The 21,658-nt window shown below is 42.6% G+C and overlaps 1 protein-coding gene across 3 annotated transcripts in view; it reads right to left on the reverse strand.

Moving 5' to 3' along the window:
• Positions 1–8,159: 8,159 nt before the first annotated feature.
• micu1 (mitochondrial calcium uptake 1) overlaps positions 8,160–21,658 on the reverse strand; it is an 83,094-nt gene continuing 69,595 nt past the window's right edge. For all 3 annotated transcript variants that reach the window (XM_067972441.1, XM_067972442.1, XM_067972440.1), the window contains 4 exons: positions 17,882–18,019; positions 15,314–15,422; positions 13,713–13,802; positions 8,160–9,551 (listed from right to left, as the gene is read on the reverse strand). In XM_067972441.1, coding sequence (XP_067828542.1) covers positions 9,391–9,551; positions 13,713–13,802; positions 15,314–15,422; positions 17,882–18,019 — 498 coding nt within the window. In that variant the 3' untranslated portion in view covers positions 8,160–9,390. The remainder of the gene's footprint in view (positions 9,552–13,712; positions 13,803–15,313; positions 15,423–17,881; positions 18,020–21,658) is intronic.

A 21,658-nucleotide genomic window follows, 5' to 3' on the forward strand; every position in this document is an offset into this window, starting at 1 on the left:
AGGTGGTTCTTTTCCCAGAGAATAGTGGACCTCTGGAACAGGCTGCCGGCTTATACAGTGGATGCTAAATCGCTGATTCCTTCGAGCAAGAGCTGGACCTGTTTCTGGCTGGGGTGGGTGGGGGGAAGAGGAGATCACCTCATACAAGAGGTGGGAACTGAAGGATGTTAATCAGGTCTAAATTGATCTCCTGGACTAGTTTCCATCGTGGGGGGGGGGGGGGGGGGGAGTTGGGAGCGGAATTGCCCAGATTTTTTTTCACCAAATTAGCCTGGGTTTTTAATGTTTTTTCACCTCTCCCGGGAAATCGCATAGTCGTGGGTGGGGTGGGGTGGGGAGTGTATATATTGTGACATACATGGCATCGGAGTTGTGTGGAACAAGGCTGGATGGGCCAGAGGGTCTTTTCCTGCCCCTCATTGTTTATATGTTCGCATGTAACACAACTACATACACCAGCATGCGCAAGCAGAAGGTAGCTCACTGAGGGTTGAAAGTGGGGCAGGCGGTCTGATACATGAGTCACTGTGGTGGATAGATAGGACTGGAGCCCTCGCTGGGGAGCGCACTCACCTGGCGGTGGCTCAGTCCGACTCTGCTGTCCATTCTAAACTCCCCAGCGTACACTCGCTCCTCACAGGCCCCTGGTCTGTCTCTCTTTTTATGTGCAGTGCGTGGCAGTCAGTGCGCATTAAAATAACATTTCCTCTCTCTCTCTGGGGAGATGCTGTAACTGATTGATTTTTGTTCTTTTTTTGATTGTTAAAGCTGTGGGAAGCGATTCACGTTATACTTGGATCACCTTATACATGAGTATATACAGTAGCTCCTTAGGAACATATTAAATACAGTAACAGCTGCAAAGGAGTATCTGTAAAACACCCCACCCCAGTGTTCTCGAATGACAAGGCAAAATTAAGCAACTTTCTCCGAGATTTTCCTATAGATGGCCGGGAGTAGGTCACACCAAGAAACGCACAGTTAAGTTATTTTGATTCAAGATTGCATTCTAACATTTATAGATTACTGGTCCCTGCTTTTAGCCTGCTCACTTCCACTGGACCTGGGACTCCCTGGCTGCAGATTATTCTCTCTATCCACTTTCAGCGATTCTCTTTGATCTGTGATAAGGCAAGCAGGTAGGGACTGACAGTTCTTGGTTTCTATGTTTTATTTCCCCTTTTCTGTCTCTGCATTTTGGCTTCTGCTTTTCTGTTGTGTGTGTGTGTCTGTCTGTTTGACCATTAATTTGCTTTGCAGTCTGCTTTCTGCAGTGTGCAACAACCAATTGTCTCTTGTTCTTCATTCTTGTGCCAGCAACCGACAAGTGAGAATATTCTAGTTTATTTCCAGGCCGTTGTAAGGGCCGCTCTAGAACAGTAGGATACCCACGCAGACCTGCCTTTCAATTTATCCCCCTCTGCCGTGAGAGGGGGAATGTGACCTTTGTCCCGCCCCTCTCCTGGCCAGTTGTAAAGTCAACTTTTATACGAGAGTGTCTTATTTGTAACTCATGGGGTGCTTTGCTAAAGGCTTTGTGTATGACATGCTACGAAAAATTAACCAGGAATATTTGAGGAAATTAATGTTAGACAGGTTTGAAGCCCCAGTTAGCCTTACTTCACTTCAAAGTCCAACAATATCACAAATTGCCATCTGATGCTTGCTCCAAGTTCAGATTCGTTTTCGTGACTGTTACAAAATTGGCGAGATTCCTCAGTGATACAATCATGAAGCTGCATTGCCAATCTATTTTTGTTCCGTTCTAATTAAGAAGTAAAAGGGTGGAGAGAACAGCGATTGCTGGAAATACACGACAGCTCAGGCAGCAGCTGTGGAGAGGAAAGGCAGGTTAACGTTTCATCGTCAGGACTTAGTATTGTTATGCACACAATCTTTCTCTTCCCTCCTCCCATCCCGGGGAAGCTGAATGTGCTGCTTCCCTACAGCCAAGCTTTAATGAAACGCTAACCTGTGTACTAACAGTCATTCTCAGGTTTCATTGTTCATTGCCGTGCAGACAGTGGGTGACAGATTCCTACTGCAATCAACACTGAGCCCAGGATCATATTCACAGAAGCGAATATAATAGCATTTAGATCTCTCTGTGTTTTGTAAAATTCTCCCAAGAGAAAAGAAAAGGGAAGAGTTGATTTTAAGCAGCTTACCAGCCGTGATTGCTACTCCAATAGTACACAAAGTAAGTACACAAAGAATGGATCGTTCACAGCAGCCCTGATTGGTCTCCATTCAGGCTGTCATTTATTTCATTTCCTCCTCCTCCTTAGGTCACGCATTTTACACAGCCTAAAGATGCCACACTCCCAATCGCTGCCCACTGTTGCTCTTAAACTTGCTGTGAAGTGAGCTAGGGGATGCCCAAACCTTTTACCTTGATGAATCATATGTTCCATTAATTCCCATATAACTCAAGCTGCTGATAGTGACAGATCTTGGCGTTCTTATTTAGTTAGGATTTATCCGCCAATGAGGCAACAGGAGTAAAGACAACCAGTTCCAAAGCTCCAGGTCCACAAAATTCAACCAGGTCAAATCAATCAATAAGAAATACAAGGGCAAATAGGGGTGCATTGCCTGGGCATGAGGACCAGACTTGGGGGGGGGGGGGGGGGGGGAAGGGAGAGGAGAGGGGACGAGGGTGTCGCAGGGGAAACCTCTCCCTCTCCCCGTTTCTGCCCGAAACAACTTAGGGCCTTCTCCTGGTGATATGCGCTAAATTGGGAATTCACTACACAGAGAAATGGTGGCGCTCCACTGGCGTAGAATTGTAATTTTAAGGAGGCTGTACTCTATGAACAGGTCAGGAGAAAGCAGCATTTTCATTGCCTGCAGAACTGACTAGGTTTCAGTGGGTATCATACACTCACCTCTACCTAGCAGGTGGATAATGACTGAGATGATCTTTAATCAGACATCTTTCTATTGTCGGATGTAAAGATCTCAAATCATCTTTTAAGCAGGTTTATAGATAACCTATCCAATGGCCTCTCATGTGGAAGCAAAAGATCCCATGGCACTATTCGTAGAAGAGGAAGGGAGCTCTCCCTGGTGTCCTGGCCAATATTTACCCCTTAACCAATGTAACAAAAACAGAAGATCTGGTCATTAACACATTGCTGTTTGTGGAATCTTGCTGTGCACAAACCGGCTGCCACGTTTCCTACATTACAACGCTGACTACACTTCAAAAGTACTTAATTGGCTGTAAAGCACTTTGGAACGGCTGAGGTAGTGAAAGGCGCTATATAAATGCAAATCTTTCTTTCTGCTGATACTTCCTTACATGTATTCCCCGCCCCCCAAATTTACTCCAATCAATTAAAATGCACTCTCAGTTTTGGGGAAGTGATGTATGCCTGCAATGTTAACTTTACCCATCTCTCCATAGATGCTGAATGGCTTGCTGAGTATGTCCAGCATTTTCTGCTTTGATACAAAAAAAGTGTAGGAGATCTTGTAAAGTTATTAATTTTTTTAATAAATATTTCACCTAGCCAGAATATCTGGCCCTGGAAAACTTAAAATCAGTTACTTTACTCTGACAGTCAAGAATGACCAATAGGCCAATACTGATGCCTGCATGGGAACAGAGATGTTATTTACTGGGCTCGTACACAGAACCTTGGCTTAAAAACATTCCACTGCCGGTCTTCACAAGTGTTGGGGAAAGTTCAAACTGACAGTACTGAAGTAAGAGTGTGTTAATAATGCAGGGAGCTGTCTGTACTCCATTTACACCAACAATCTCCTTCTCCCAGCAACTCACTCAGTAACCCAGTCAGTCCAAGACTTCATTCCTGCAGAGATTCTCACATTACTGGACAAGATACAAACACAAAGCTTGTCAGGCAATAGATGGATCCCTCACTCATTACTGGCCTTCAACCTCTCTCCATCATAAGCTTCCTCATCATTCCCCATTTTAGTGATAGCCACAATGCTCCTCTGAACTTCCCTCCATTGTTCCTGAGCTCCAAACAGCTATCCTACTCATTCCTCCTCCTCCTTACATCCTCAGTGCATTGAAATGAAGACTCATTTCAAATGAAGAATGAGTCTTCGATTCCAACTCATTCTTCTCCAGGATCTTAAAACAGTGGAACTCCTCACCTCCCACAGTCTTCAGACTTTTAAAACCCACGCTTCGTTTCCCCCCAAATCAGTACACGATTTACTTCATATCTTTTGAATTTCAACTTTTTAAAAAAACCTCCAGTGAGGTACTTAGCAAGCTTCATCTATGAGCCAGAGTATCATTAACACACACTGAGAACAGCCCTGTTTGACTTCACTGATGAGTTGCAACTACATATGTAGCTCTCTAATCATCAGAAATAAAAATGCCACCAGATGTGTAATAATGTTTTGCGATTAAACGTCCTGGAAATCATGCAAGTTCATGGGTACATGTACCTACTGTGCTTAAGAGTTGAAGAATGTTTGTTATTTAGGGCTTTGCTGGTGCTATTGTACTTTTGCCCAAGTGAATGTGCTGAATGTTGGTTGTACAGCAAGTTGAGAAAGAAAAACAGGTCAAAATTCACAATTATTTACCATTTAAAGTTCAGGCTCAAACCTAGACCAGAATGACAGCAAGATTTGTCTCCTCTCTCCAGTAGAGGTTGTTTGTTACAACACTGACCGTTCATCTCAGACATCTGGGTATCAATTCAGCTCTTTCAAATGGGGACTGGGTTCATACAACGTCTCTATTAACCAGTGAGACCTGAATACAAATGCAACCCACATGGAGGGGAAGACAATCTCTCCCTCTGGCAGGGAATTAGTTAGTAACGCAGGAAGGCTTTTTGAGCATATAACCTTCAACTCTGGGACCTGGGTGTAAATCCAACCTAGACAGAGAGGGAGAAGTGTTCCCGATATAACGAGGCTCAGTGGTGCATTGTGTTCAAGTGCAGCAGAGCACTGCACCACCAATGAATACAAATACTTACAGATTTGCACGGCGTCCTGACAGAAACTGAGATCAGTTCAGACAGCTGAATGCAGAACTAAAGCAAAGGAATGGTGCACTGTCTCTAACACTTAATAGTAAGGCCGAGGCATTAAAAATTGTATTTATATTTTTGACATTTGCAAGATGAGCAACTGTAAATGTGACAAATTATTAAAGTATATACTGTTTTGGAGGCTGTCACTACCCCAATTTTTTAAACTCCTAGTTAGAGGATTTGCAATATAGCAGCCAAAGCTCTGACTATAGTCGAATGCCGTTTTACTTAAAGTAATGGAGGGCATTAGAATAAGCTCATAATTATAATCATGCCTCATCAAAACTGATTCTCTAAATTAATTTTGTCACAAACACAGAACCCACTGCATCCACTGGTTGTACTTATACAAGGGGCAGCTTACCAGCATAAACCGCAATCAGGGGAGTCATGAGTGCATTGTGGGCTTCTACCAGTGGTTTCCCTCAGCACGTTTCCCGTTTATACCATGGATCTCAGTAAATGCAAGTAACACCTCATGGAGAAGGTGATTGGGTGGTGCAGTGAGGTAGTAGTCTAGTCTTCCATCTCTTGACACCCTGGGTTTGAATCCAGTTCAGACTTATGAAATGAAAGTCACTTCTGCTGGCATACATCCTATGTGAAATTAGTTTGGCCAGTCTCAACCCCATTTCTAATGGGCATGAGTCTTCTGTGCAAAAGTGCCCTCATTCATTGCCAAGTGGTAATCTGAATCACAGGGTGCAGTGGAAGGCTGGTGTGAAAAATGGAAAGTGTTACATAGGTTTCTGTTTATATCCAGAGCATATACAGACAAGGGTTCCATGGGACAGGATAAGTCAAGGTCAGAATCAGTATCAAAATATTCTACCAGCTGTTCCTCATGGTTTAATTGTGTTGAGTTGGCCTATTGGATAATTATCACATCTAATCACATCACATTCGGTCAACCTAAAGTCAGTGGTGGGGAAACTTTTAGGGAGAATAATTCAGGACAAAATAAAATTGAACTTGGAAAAGTATGGATTAATGAATAAAAGTCAGCATGGATTTGTTAAAGGAAAATAGTGTTTGACTAACTTGAATTCTTTGTTGAAGGGTGAGGGTTGATAAGGGTAGTGCAGATGATTATGTGTATATGGACTTTCAAGAGGCATGTGATGAAGTTCCACATAATAGACTTGTTAGCAAAATTAAAGCCCATGGGATTAAAGGGACAGTGGCAGCCTAGATTTCAAAAGGGAATTGGATAAATACTTGAAGGGAAAAAATTTACAAGGCTATGGGGAAAGAGCAAAGGAATGGGACTAATTGGATAACTCTTTCAAAGAACCAGCACTGGCACGATGGGCTGAATGGCCGCCTCCGGTGCTGTACTTACCATGATACTGTGATAATGGGTTCCTGGCAAATATCCATTTTTTGCACCAGTTAATGAGGGAAAAATTTGTAAGAGTTCACTGTTGTTCATGTTGTGCCAGTTGTGATCAGAATGGAGATAATGTACTAGCATTGCTCCAGCACACTAAAAACAGCTTTTACATTTAGCGTTCAAGGAGATGGGATACAGACAACACATTGCCAAAGTGGCCGACCTGCACCACTCTTGTGGGTTTATACCGCCACCTTGCTCTGGTCTCTGTGTAGGTCCAGAGACTAGATGCAGTGGGGAGGGAGTGAGGGAGAGGCTGGACTAGGAATATTAAGTCATGACATATTTGCATGCAGTGACCTGGTTAAGGAATTTGACTGATGGTCCCAAGTGGGAAACTGGTTCAGCACATTTAGCAGGTGACAGGTGGTTATTCAGATGGCAGATCGGGAGGGCCACGTATAAGTGGGTCTCCATTCTCAAGAGCCGAATGGAGCTGGGATCATGTACATTTGTGAACGGTGTTGACAGCACTACAATAATTAGAAGCATCTTAAGAGGCACAAGTAGCTGAATACTTAACCAGTCACAGGTTGACTTCTGCTCAAATCAATTTGAATGAGATGGAGTATGAAACTGGAGTTAAACCATGCCTCGAAACCAGCCCCTAAAAAGGTACATACCTATACAACATTGATCCTTACCTGGACAGAAAATGCTGAGCCACACAGTGATGGCTATTAACGTTTAAGAGTGAAAGTTGTATTATCCATTGGAGGATCACCGTGAATTATTAATTCCATGTTCCCCTTACTAAAAACATCACAGTTTATAGGTTTACTGAGCAATACCAGGTGAAAAAGATCTTCGAGCCTCTCACATTTCATGAGTTCTCCTTGACTGTATCAGGAGCGGACAACAACTTGCATTTATATAGCACCTTTAATGTAGTAAAACATCCCAAGGCGCTTAGGTTGTTAGTATTGCAGATTCCAAAGCAAAATACTGTACATGTACATTAACAACCAACAGTACTCTCACCTGCGAGTCAGAAGGTCATAGGTTCAAGGTCCACTTCAGTACACCAACACATAAACTAAGCTGACACTCCAGTGCTGTATGTTGTCAGAGGTCACGGTCCTTCGGATGAGATGTTAAGCTGTGGTCCTTTTTGTCTGCTGTGCTATTCGGGTAGATGTTAAAGATCCCTCGGCACTATTCAACGAAGAGTGGGGCGTTCTTCTGGTGTCCTGGCCAACATTCCCCTCTCAAGCAACACCGCCAAAAGCTGATCATTCGTCTCACTGCAGGGTGTGGGATCTTGCTGTGGCAAAGCGGCTGTCACACTTGCCTACATAATAGCAGTCACTGCACTTCAACGTAATTCACTGTTTGTGAAGCTGGTTGAGGTGTTTGAGATATGTGATAAGGCACAAAACAAATGCAAGACTTTCTCACATGAATTACTAACTGTGCAACAACTCAGCTGTACCTATCATACTGCAAGAGCTTCTGCAATGGTGCAACAGTTCCATACCTGGCCTTCCTACAGCAGAGCCACAGCCAGCTGATTTAGGAATGTACAGGAAGGGGAAGTTGCTGTGAAAACCAGCTTTTAAGCAACATTTTGTCACTTCAGTTATTCAGAGAAAATGGAGATCTTCAGCACTTTCGAGCAAGTACCTGAATTTCAGGGACTGCTGGGGGCTGGTAAAAGTTAGAATCAAATCTGTAAATCAAGGCGGGTAAGATTCACAAGAGTGAAACACACTTCAAAATAAAGGGACAATATCTACAGGAAAACATTTATTTCAGGCTTCGCTATTTGGCTCCTACATTCATATTTACTAAAGAACCATCTGAAAAGGACAGACTCCTAGCACAAACCTTGAACTTACACTGAATATTAGTGCTAAACCTGTCTGCACAAAACACGGGCCAACACATCCATTAAAACAGCGGACAGAGGAGGGTCATGCAAGTGTGCTAAAAGGTTTGCCTGCTGATATCGCCAGTAATTTACACACTTCTGTATCGACAGTAGCGGCGAGAGGTTTAAAGACTGTTTGAACAGTAATGACAAACACTCAAATCAATAATAAGCATCAAATCAGAATTGGAATTAGGAATTTCAGCCTCTGGCTTCTCGAGACTAAGGAAGAGATGGTGACAACGAACAGCTCCTCAGCAGACACCAGATATAGTCAAATAAATGGAAAATGCCTTACAAATCATATCTGAAGTTTTAAAGTATTATACAATAACATTATACAATTATTTTTTTACATCAGTGTCTTAAAGGAGAAGCAGCCCCAGAAAACAAGCAAATCTTAGTTGATTGGCAGCCCACTGAAAAATAAAGTTGTCGCGAAAATGGTTCTAACAGTAAGTTTCAGTCTGTTCTTGCATTATCATACTTGAGAGTGAAGTGAGATGGAGTGTGTTCAGCAACACCTCGAACCTGACAAGTACTGTGGGACGCTGCAGATGTTTGGATCCCACAGAATGCAAACTGCAAGTGAAAGGCTTACACTGCAACACAAACTTTACAATAGCCACTGGGGTCACTTTCACTGCATAGATGGTCTGTGAGCATCCGAGTAATTGAGTCCACTCTCAGTGACTCCCAGCAATCTGACAACCATGCGCCGTGAAGGAACTGGCAATTTAGATAGTGCTTCAGCTGATAAAAGAATGATAGAGTTATATCTCCCCAGTGTTGGTTGCACACAGCTAGAAACAAACTGACCAGAATAACAACAAACTTCTTCAGCCCATCAGTGCTTCAGAGTAGATTGAAACCTACTGAGCAACACATTTGTGTAATTGTAGATAGTTTATAGTATCTGACATGCAAAATTCCCATGTTTAAAAAAAAACAATTGAAAAAAAAACCCTTTATCTTAAAACATCCCATGAGTTAAGGCATCAATCCGTCCCAGTTCAGTCCTCCTGATAACCCTTCGGGAGTTTGTGCTAAAGCTGCTCAAGGCTGCTGTACAACTGGGCCATTTCTATTTCACTTTACTTGGACAGATAAGGCAAATCCCAGGCGGTCTCCTGTGCACATTTCCACATTGCACGCATAAGCCTTGTGAAGCCTGTGTCCTTGGGCTTCTCCAGTCCACGCATCAGCCGTTGCTTCATGATGGAGATGAACTCCCTGTTGCTTAGCTCTCCGTTTCCTGAAAGACAATTTCAAACCTCTATTAATAACCTGCACAGTACCCACAGGTCCCCGCACCTGCTGATTACATACAATAGGGGCTAAAAGGGTTAAATTATGAAGACAGGTTGCATAGACTTGGCTTGTATTCCATTGAGTACAGAAGATCAAGGGGTGATTTAATTGAGGTGTGTAAGATGATTAAAGGATTTGATAGGGTAGATAGAGAGAAACCATTTCCTCTGATGGGGGAGTCCAGAACAAGGGGGCATAACCTTAAAATTAGAGCTAGGCCATTCAGGGGTGATGTCAGGAGGCACTTCTTCACACTAAGGGTAGTGGAAATCTGGAATTCTCTCCCCAAAAAGCTGTTGAGGCTGGGGGTCAATTGAAGATTTCAAAACTGAGATTGATACATTTTTGTTAAGCAAGGGTATTAGTATTAAGGGATATGAAACCAAGGCAGGTAGATGGAGTTAAGATTCAGATCAGCCATGATCTAACTGAATTGCGGAACAGGCTCGAGGGGCTGAATGGCTTACTCCTGTTCCTGTGTTCCTAATAGAAATGAAAATGGTCCTGTGGTTGGATTGTTTGGATGATGCTAGTTAGGATAACACTGAGCAGGACTGGAACATTATTTTCTGTGACAACTGCTGGTTGAACAGGATCTAATGGTCAACAAGATCCAAATAAGCAGAGATTTACTGAGCACTGATTTGGGTGAAACACTGTTTATAGTCTACACAACTTCCCAGTGTCAAAAACAAGCAAAAAAATATGCATTACTAGGCATGTGGCTTCTATCAAGTGTCAGTTCGTCTCTGCTGGTAGCACGGTCAACTCTGATTTCAAGCCTCACTCCAGGCGATGAGCATATAATCTAGGCTGATAATTCAGTGCAGCACTGGAGATTTGCTGCATTGCTGGAGGTGTTGTGTTTGCACATTCCAGCCAGCTGTTGTTACAACTAGTCTGAGGAACAATGTTCTTTTTCTCTCACAAAGTCCTCTCTTTTTACTTATGGTTCCTCTTGTAACGTGGCCATTAGACTTGTATGGGATTTTTATCTTAGGGGATTGCAGCTGATGCGGGGACGGTGGGTTTTTCTCCCTGCTATAAGCACCCTACACTCAGGGAACTGGGGGCATCACAGACCTACAAGAAAATGTGAGTCGACAAATCAGATTAAGTGAATCTCTTTTGGTCAAGTAAATGTGACGGCATCAGTTCTCCCAGCCCCCCACTGTTGTATTTAATTGCTCCTCGAATGTGTTCACACTGTCTGCTTCAGTGACATTTCCAGGTAACTTATTCCACAAGTCTCCTACACATTAAAGTAATTCCACCTGACTTCCTTTCTCACTCTTAAGTTCCTAATTTGTAACTTGTCTCCTCTGTTATTTGAGCCCTACATAATGGTGAATAGAGCTGCCACTAGTCCATTTTTTAAGCCAACAGGTCCATTTTTTGAGCCAACAGTCTATAAAGAGAGATAGGCAGGATTTGCACCTGGGCTGATCAATGGCAAATGAAGTTCAATATGGACAAACACAAGGTACGACATATTAGTGGAAGCTGAGGTTGGGGTTCAAGCAATATAACAATGTTCTATATTGCTGGCTTAGCTTGAGGTGGTAGCTGGGGAGGCTGCTGGAGTGGAGGCTACTGGTGAATGTTTGTTTGCAGGAGCCAAAGTTTCAGAGGATGGCTGGAGAAACAGTGCTGCAGCACAATGACCCTAAACGCTGTGCAGAAACAAGCAACAAGGCTGCTCTCCATTACAGACAGATGAGGCATTAGGAACAAATTGAGACGTACAACATACATAACAGGATAGATAAAGTAAGCCTGGAACAATACTTTCTGATACACCAGGGCAGCAGGATGGGAGGGCACTGGGTCAAGGTTGTGAATGGCAAGTTTAGAACAGAGGTCAAGAAGTGTTTCTAGACAGAGGGTGATTAACAGCTCAATCATTAGCCAGGAAGGCTGGCTGAGGGCACTGGACTCAAATCAGGCCTCTAAGGTAAAAGGCCAGAGTTACAACCTAGTGCACCAACCAGAGTTTTAAAAAAAATGACCATTAAGTACATTATACACAGCAATTCTTCACAAACCACCAAAGCCTCTGCAGTATCTCAAGGCCAAATTCTGCAGCAAGTCTGTCCAGTGTTTGAGAAAATCTCAATAAGCTAAATGTTTTTAAGATACTCGTAGAATCATAGAATGATACAACACAGAAGGGGCCCATTTGGCCCATCGTGTCTGTGCTGGCTCTTTGAAAGAGCTATCCAATTCGTCCCACTCCCCTGCTCTTTCCCCGTTGCCCTGTATATTTTTCCCCTTCAAGTATTTATCCAATTCCCTTTTGAATGTTATTATTGAATCTGCTGCCACCACCCTTTCAGGGAGTGCATTCCAGGTCATAACAACTTTGGGCAAATCATTTTGTTTCCTCATGTCGCCTCTGGTTCTTTTGCCAACCACCTTAAATCCGCGTCCTTTGGTTACCGACCCTTCTGCCACTGGAAACAGTTTCTCCTTCTATCAAAACCCTTCATGATTTTGAACACCCCTACCAAATCTCCTCTTAACTTTCTCTGCTCCCAGGAGAACAACTCCCTCCGTATAATTCAATATATTTTTTTAAAACATTGCATAAAACGGTGATAAGTTTGTGGCTTTTAGAAAAACTGGGCACTTAAAATGCTTAAAAGCAAGTTTATTGTGCTAGGCTCAGCTGTTCACTGCCATAGCTGCTGCTGTGTACCCCTAGCTGTCTGAACTAGTTAGGTCAGGCAGGTAAGTGGTGTCAGCTAGCTCAACGCATTACTTTTTTGTTTAAAGTGATGATATTTATAACAATGTATTTCCTAGAAAAACAGAAAATGCTGGAAACACTCAGCAGGTCGGGCAGCATCTGTGGAGAGAGAAACAGAGTTAATGTTTTAGTTCTAATTAAAGGTCATCAACCTGAAACGTTAACTCTGTTTCTCTCTCCACAGATGCTGCCTGACCTGCTGAGTGAATTCCAGCAGTTTCTCTTTGTATTTCAGATTTCCAGCATCCGCAGTATTTTGCATTTGTTTTAATGTATTTCCTAGTATGGTGAGCAGAGCCTAAGCATTAAAAACACACTGAATTTTCTCATTTCAAATTAGAACTCAAAAATTGATATATTTTATTTCCTTGAATGTTTGACGTGTCGGTGAGCTGACAAACAGATACAGTAACCAGCTAGTGTTACATTCAACATGCACTCAGCCCTCTGGCACATTGTAACTTTAAACAGGAAAACTTAGTGCCAAGGCTGTGTTCACCATAGGGGATGTTGTGTGTTAATACCTATACTTTAGAGCATTAAGAGCACAGAGGCTGGGCTTAGTTGAGCATCAGAGGCTCAGAGTCTGAATTCTCGAGCTTCTGCAAAACCAGCTCATTAAGGAGCCGAGAACAGTAGGAGTCGATAAGTTCCATGCATTGCGCTCCTTGCACATGCTACCTGCATAGCAGGTGAACCTGTGTCTTGTGTCTAAATCCGAATGTCAGAAGACAGCAATCTTCTAATCCACATTGATCTGCAGGTAGTTAATTGCTATGCATTTAGAACCATGCAAACTTCACCTGCTAAATTGGTCTCAGAGTTTCAGCAAAGCTCTGGGAATGGGGCCGAGATCAATGGGGCTGGACAAGTAATGTGCAAGTGAAGCATGGAAGTTATGAAATTCATGGGGCTTAACGAATTGCAAATCAAGGGGACTACTGTCACCTTATACAATTGGGCTCAGAACACCAGGTGTTAGTATTGGTGCACGAGGCATTGGCTCCAATACAATTAGAAGGGGGAAAATGATTTAGGGAAGGGGGGTGAGCCCATAATGACGTACATTTGTAATGCATTTCATGTGGGGAAAAGAACATCCTAAGGAGCTTGACAGTAGGAGCGGTGCACATGAAGCAGGGAATAGGAATGAAGTTTGTGGAGCTGACAGACAGCACATTTGGAGGAGGCTTTTGAAGGATGGGGAGAGAAGCAGAGAGGTTTAGCAATAGAACTCCGGGTTTGTGGGGCGCGGGGCTGAAGGCTTTGCCACTGAACCAGAGTCGGAAGAGCGGAGGCTGAAAACTGGAAGCTAGGGTGGAGTGAGATATGCAGGAAATCTTTGGCTTCTCTCACCATCAGAATCGAACAAAGCAAAGACGACGTCACAAACATGATCAGAAAGTTCCACTCGTGCCACCGTCCTGGCGACCTGCTTCATGGTTGCTGTTAAGAGAAAGAGATCCGTTAAAATTTTTCGACAAAGTATTCTGTGGCTGTGACTGTAGGTCTGCAGGCGGGGTTCTCCTACAGCGCGCGCACACACACACACACACACACACACACACACACACACACAGTCAGTCTGCCAATAGAAACTGCTCAGAACCTGCTTAAAGTGGAATGAGCAAAAGGACACAGTGACTTCGAGATTCGTACCGAGTCCCGTTCACCCATCACCCCTGTGCTCGCTGACCTACATTGGTACCCGATCCGGGAATGCCTCGATTTTAAAATTCACAGCTTTGTTTTCAAATCCCTGTTATTTTAACTCTTTAACCACAAGGGGCAAAATTGGACCCAATCCAGGCCTTTTTATTTTTAAAAGGCCCCCAGAAGTTTCAATACAAACTCAGACAGGCTTCATTTCACAGCATTCATTTACTTTGCTCAATCCTCAGTTCTTTAAAATGTACATCTTTTGCTAGTGTTTCTTGCCTCCACTAGTTCAATCCATATGTTGATTGCTTTTGGTGTGAAGGAGATCTGCCTGATATCAATCCTCAGTTTGCCTTTTGCTACTTTGAATCTGTGTCCCCTCGTCCTACTCTCTCAATGTAATGTCATTTTCTGGATTTAACTTCCCACCTCTAACATTCCAATTCCTCTTTTCAAGGCTTAAAAACCCAAGCTTCTCCGGTCCATCCTCATAACTCAAACCTCTGACACCAGGGATCAGACTTGTGGCTTTTCTGCGCACTCTCTCTGGTGCTCGAGAATTGTTTCTCCATGACCAGATCTGGGCACAGTACTCAAGTTGTGGTCTAATCACATTATACAATTTGATCAGAACTTCCTCCGACTTGTATTCTACAGTTCAACATTCTATTGGCTTTGTTGACTGCTGCTCTACATTGGTTGGACTTGTTGAGGTTCAGAGCTTCACAACTTAATCAATAGAGGCAGCAGGGGAAATTTAAAAAAGCATGTTTATGAGTCAAATATAACATTTTATGCAATAACTTTACTGAAATCAGTGACTCCTTGATAAAAGCAGATAAATGCAAAGTGTTTATTCAAGAAGCCAATCAAAGGGAAGTTATGCCTTGAAGTTCTGCTTTGCAAAAATTAGTGCATGAATCAGTTTGTAATAAAATTCCATATATCTGTTACTTTAAAATCAAATGCTAATTCTATTAAATACTGTTAAGTTCCTTAGTTTATCAATCGATATTAATAAGAATGCATTAAATACATGTACGCTAATCTTTGCACACTGTAACTTCTAAGGCATAGAAAATGTTTTCAATTATACCAAGGTCTTTTTGGTGGAGGTGGGGAATGGAGGGGGGGTAAATAGAGGAGTAAATAGAAAAACTCTAGCAACCAATTCAACAAAAGGGAAGCAGAATGAAATCCCCACCAGTATATATGGAGGGATTTTTTCCCCATTTGCACTGACTCGAGTGCACATAGTCTATAGTGCATTAACACCATATTCTATTAGCTCATTATACCTTTATCAATGGAGGCCCCTGCCATGTGGTAGAAGCTCAGCGCTGTGTCCACATCATTGATATTCTTTAGAAAAGTAAAGAAATATTCCACCTCCTCAAATGTGATGCCCTGTAGAAAAAAAAAATCACGTGAAATGAAAGGGATTCCATAAAGTCTGGGGTGGGAAAAGACCATCTGTTGTACATCTAAGCCTGTGCAGTGGAAGCGCTTTTGATGTTGCTCAGCTACCTGGAGTTTCAGCCTCAGTACTGTTAAGCCCCTTTAATCAGAGAGAAGATTTTTTGGAGAGGGTTATTGAATAATTGCAGCAGATTTTCATAATCAAACAGCATGTCAATGATTCCAATGCAGTCTTTCTTCAATGCCAGAATATAACTCAGTAAAGACAGGTAACCCAAACAAAAATTGGAAGCAGTGATAAAGTGCTCCTCCATAACTTAAATATAGCATAAAATAGGCAGTAAAATGCTTCATGTAATAGCAATGGCTCTCTTACCTCTTGCACGCCATTAAAATTCTATATACTAGGTTTATTCCCTTGACAGCTCAAAACAACAGACACACAAAAACTCAGCACATAAAAACAAAATATAGGCTTGCCAGTATTTACACAGTCCGTATTTCACCAAGTGTCAGGAGCGATGCTGGCCTTTTCCCAGCCTGTGCCTAGATTGAGGTGGGCTGGACATCGGCAGTAACTGGACACTAGGTAGTGTGTTGTGATTTTTGGCCTGCTACAGACCTATTCCCGCTCAAAAATGGAATTTGGCCCCTACATGTCTGAGTGATGTACATCATATACTTTCACGTGTGGAGTCAATTGAAAAGGAGTAAATATACCTTTTTTGGATTGCTGCTAAAACGCACGCTTCTGTTACGTACATAATTTACAAGCATGTTAACTGGTGGTTAGTCCCTATATGCACAATTCTATCACTAGGAAAGATCTGGTAGTAGTCTGTATGACTTGGTGGTACATGGATACCTCTTATATTGCCTATTTCTCTGCTCAATCCAGAGTGCAGTGAAAGTGGGGGGGGGGGGGGGGTCACACTTGAGGAAACCCAATAGACCTTTTTCAATTTACTTAAGTGAAAAGGTTAGAGTTTTCAATCTCAATGAAAAAGCATGGAACATTTGCAGCATGCCTGTACTGGAATCCAGAGATTAATAAGAGAAAAACACCTTTTAACTGGGACAATTGATTTGCTGTGCCAAACCCTGCAGATTTCTTCACTTGCCATGTACAGCATAATTTGTTGCCCGAATACAATAAAAAGTCCCAGAGGCAGTGAAAATGCCATTGCTGAGCAATAAATCACTCACCCTATTTGTAAACACTGGCAAAAATCTGATAAATGCTTCTGTGATGACAAATTAATAAGCTGAAGTTCACAGTTTTATGTTAATCCTGGCACTACATTCACTTCTAGAGACATATGGAGAATTATTACACATAATATGATAAAAACAGTCAATATGAAGTCTTTGGAAATACATTATGGAAGTAAGAATAGAGAAAGGAAATACACCTTAAATAGTAAGAGTTTAAATGGAACAGGAGGGCCAACCAGGCTCTGGTGTATAGATAAGGAGATAATCAAAGCTGCATTCCTGTAATATAAAAAGCAGCTATGGTAAGCAGGCCAATTATGCCTCAACCAATAATTGAATAAGACGACCAGCAGCAACTGCTCAATTATCAGTCACAAAACTCTAAACACTCAATTTCAACACTGCATTCTAATTCATGACTGCTGTTAGAGAAAACTGAACCCCTTCTCCAATACCTGGGGAAAGTTTAGTGAGTGGTAACCTATACCTCCTGGTAGGTCTCAACGGACCTGGCTTAATTCTGCTGTCGTTAGTCGTACTGACAACATCTGCTGTAGTGCTGATTGAAGCTCTACATTCCTCTAGTGCTGCACATCAAAGACGACATCACTTCAAGTGATTTCATTTGGCACTTTACATCTAAGTTACAATGGCTGGTGCCCATGATACTTCAATGGTACGGTATCTGGAATTCAAAATTAACGATGCGACTATGGTGGTGCCACCATCTCAGGCGGAATTGCACAGAAGAACAACAACTTGCATTTATATAGCACCTTTTATTGGCCAGTATACCAGGGACAGCTTGTTGCTGCTGTTCTTCTTTGAATCACGCAATGGGATTTTTGATGTCATCCATAATAGACAGATAGGGGCTTATTTTTTTGTCTCACCTGGCAAGGGCAGCACCTCTGACAATGAGCAGGCCATCACCACTGCACTGGAGTATCAACCTGGATTATGCGCTCAAGTTCTGGAGTAGAACATGATCCCGCAACCTTCTGGCTCAGAGGAGAGAGTGCTACCAACTGAGCCAAGCTGACAATTAACTATTGTAAAAAAAAAATCTCAAAAACCACAATAAACCCCAGAGTAGTTTGTGATTGTTTTACCCATTAGAAATGATCTGTGTACTGGGACACCTACAGTAATAAGAAAATAAGCAAACAGTATTTTGCTGGGAGCTCTGCTCTATTGCATCAGCACGCAGGCCAGTGGTGCCAAGATCTTACCTCTGCATCTTTGAATTGCTTTTTAATACTTTTCAACATTGCAGTGAGCTTCTTTGACTGGACACCACTGTATGCCAAGAGCATACTGCCAAACTGACGCTCTGTGATTCGTCCATTTACCGGGTCATGTCTTTCAAACTGGGGGGGGGGGGGGGGGGGAAGAAAAAAAGAGAAAAGGTGTGAGAATAGCAACAATCTCTAATGTTTCAATAGAGCAGATCATTTACCTGTTAAGCATTGTACCATTGCACGATTATACTTACCCTAAGAGTAACCACTCAAGTAATTTCATCACCTTACCATTCTCACTTTCCTACCCCACCAACCCAGTCCAAATAATCTTAAATTAAATTCTTTCTTTGTAGTTTTGCTTTATTAACGGATCTCCCATGGCATTGTTTACAGGTAGTCTAGGATCTTGAACAGTTACAATGTTTAGCAACAACAACTTGCATTTATATAGCGCCTTTAACATAGTAAAACGTCCCAAGGTGCTACACAGGAGCGATTATCAAACAAAATTTGACCCCAAGCCACATAAGGAGATATTAGGACAGGTGACCAAAAGCTTGGTCAAAGAGGTAGGTTTTAAGGAACGTCTTAAGGAAAAGAGAGGGGTAGAAAGGCAGAGGGGTTTTGGGAGGGAATTCCAGAGCTTAGGGCCCAGGCAGCTGAAGGCACGGCTGCCAACACTGGAGTGATTAAAATCGAGGATACATAAGAGGCAAGAACTGAAGGAGCACAGAGATCTCGGAGGGTTATAGGGCTGGAGGAGGTTACAGAGATAGGGAGGGGCGAGGACATGGAGGGATTTGAAAACAAGAATAAGATACATTTAACCTAGCCTGTCCCTTTAAAGCCACAAAGTGGGGAAGTGTTGTAAACAGGCATATCCTGAAGTCAGTTTGAGGTCATTGCTGTTGCTGAGGGAATTTATTGACAGTTGCTTGTAAATTCATGGCTCCTTCCTTGGGTTGGGGGAGGGGGGGGTGGAGAGAAGAGAGGCCAAATTATCAAGTTCACCGAAACCAGCAGGAAATTATGGGCTTTCCTGCTTTATTTTTTTTTAATTGTTTAGTTGTTATTTGTTCCTGTTCTGTGAATATGATACTTGAGCCAACCAGGTTCATGTGATATACACAATGCATCCGTCATACCTGAAAGTAAGACATTTATTATATCACAAGATAGCTACAGATGGGGAAGGTCTTTTGACCCATTTATTTCATCCTTCCAGCAGGAACAGACAGTCCCCTTCTCATGACATCCAACTGTTCATTAAATGGTTCTAGGGTTTTCACCTTCAATAACCAACCTGGAAGTCTATTCCACGTGTTGAGCAATCTTTGTACAAAGAACAACTTGATATTGATACCAATTTTGTCTTTTACTAGTTTGAAACTACACGTACGGTACATTTTCCCTTTCTCTTTTTTTAATTGTGTCCGCGATCGGGTTTGGGGGGGGGGGGGGGGGGGCGGAAGTGTCTGCGATCGGGTGGGGGAGGAGGTGTGGGGTAAATTGGTGCAGGTAGGCTTGTTGGGCTTGGGGGAAGCACTCCTGCTCCTCCAGGCACACAAGCTGTGACTTTCTAGGCACTTAACTGTTAGTCTCGGGCCTTCTCACCTCCTTTCACGAGGCATAAAACAGAAGGTCCGGGCATCTTGGACCCTCCTCCCCCCCCCCCCACCCCCGCGGGGTTGAAATAGGGAAGTCCAGAAAAATGGAGGCTCGAAGCCTCATTGAAAAGTTTTAAGGCCCGACTCGCCTCCTGGGAGCGGGTTAGGCGTCCGCCCCTCTTCCTGCCCTAGTGAAAACCGGAAATGGGCGGGTTGGAAGCGGGTCTGAAATGGTGGCAATTTTCAATGGCCCCCCCTCCCCCAACCCACCCCACCTGTTTTTCAATGTTAAAATTGAGCCCAAGATGTTCAAGCATATATGCTTCAGAATTTTGGCATGGGCCACAATTTATTTTCCATGTTCCACAGTCTTGTCTATATTTTATAATGAACTCTGACAACACAAAATGACAGATTACACTTAGACTGACCGCCTTTGTTCTCAGAGCATTTCATCACTCGTAACCATGCCACAGCCACGGACAAGCTTAATGATCAAACAGAGTGCCTTCCCTTGAAAGGAATTTAGAACCAAGGCGATTGTATACTCCAGGAGGAGAGCAGTGGAGCTGGGGTATACAGCTGCTACTGTGCCATGAAGTACTCTGAAATGCTCATTATGAAACGGTCATATCATGGGTCTTTTATTTAAAAACACACACAACTGCAATTGGTCCAAGGACGATGAGCTTCATCCAGTGGTGCTGAAACAGAAAATGCTGACATCGGCAGAGCTTTTCCCTCAAACGTTCCCGTGAGAGAAAGAATTTCGAAGTAATTCCGTTCCTTAAAAACGTTAGAAATTATAAAAGAAAAATCTCAGTTTTTGCTTCTGTGCCACCACTGAAATCAGGTGCTCATCTGTAAGCACATAACTAAACTTCTCCATTTCTCTTTGAGCTACATTCAGATGCGAGCAGCTGTGATTTTATTTTACAGTTGAAAGAGCTAACTTATACCTGGCACAGATAGAATTACAGTAAATGCCCTGCCAAAATAGCCACTAATATTACTGAAGTTCAAAGCTAGTGGAAGGGATTTTTTTTTTAAAAACAAATTGCTTACATTTTTAAAGACAGCAGTATGAATCACATGAAGAGGGTATGCAGATACTAAGTTTAAAAAAAAAGCACTGCATTACAGTCTCAGCAGAAATCCAATTTTCACACTTTGTAGACATGTAATAGGAGTGTGATTTGCCTTCTGCCTTTTTCACCACTGAAAAATATTCCTAAAATATTACAGAAATCTTCCTATTTTGTTCCGAAAGAGCTCATCTCATTCTCTGGCTAATTCCTTGTTTATAGCAGGATATGGGAGCCAGACAAGCAATTCATCACTGAGGCTGCTTAAAACTAGCAAGATAAAACAACCTCTTTGTTGCGTAGCCAAACGCCAGCAGTAGAAGATGCAAATCTGGCTTTGCTTTCCCACCATTACAAACTGCGGCTGAGGCAGACGTGTGGGGAGAGAGGAAGATGACACATTAAGTGGTTTTAACAGCACTTGGCTACATGCCACGTGGCTCTAGCTAACTTTGGAAAAAAATGTTAACTTAAAAGTTTCAAGAGGCACACATTCTCCAGGACAAAGGCATGGGCAGCAGTTGGAGCATACACAATTTTAAAGATGGACTTGTATTTATGTAATGCCTTATAACTTGGGGAAAGCCCCAAAGCAATTTACATACAATGAATTACTTTGAAGCGCAGTAACTGTTACATAGGCAAACGTCTACTTATTTGCCCCGTTTTAAACCATTTGACAGGAGGAGCCACAGCTTGAGTTCTCCTAAAACTAATTCAATTGCAAGAAGGAACAAGAGGCAGACTCTCAGCAGCCAAGCTTTTTGGCCACTGGATCTTCACTTCCGCTTGTGAAGCTGACACTTAACTAGAACGAAACCCAAGTTTCAAAATTGACCCCTAAACCTACTATCGTTGACTCTTAACCCACTGAATTACTCAGATCTTTCCAAGGATGTCGCAAAATCCATTCCAAATGCGTACTTTTTGTTGCAAAATTCAGTTAACAAAATTAAATTATTTCTGTTCATTTTTAAACTAATTGAAACAGTCTCGATGCTCATACTGGCCGATTGCAAGGATCATCCCCCAGGATCAGGGCCAGAAGATTTGTTTTTTCTCAGCTGAGTTCA

Source organism: Heptranchias perlo, chromosome 36, assembly GCF_035084215.1.
Source record: "Heptranchias perlo isolate sHepPer1 chromosome 36, sHepPer1.hap1, whole genome shotgun sequence".
Classification (NCBI taxonomy): domain Eukaryota; kingdom Metazoa; phylum Chordata; class Chondrichthyes; order Hexanchiformes; family Hexanchidae; genus Heptranchias; species Heptranchias perlo.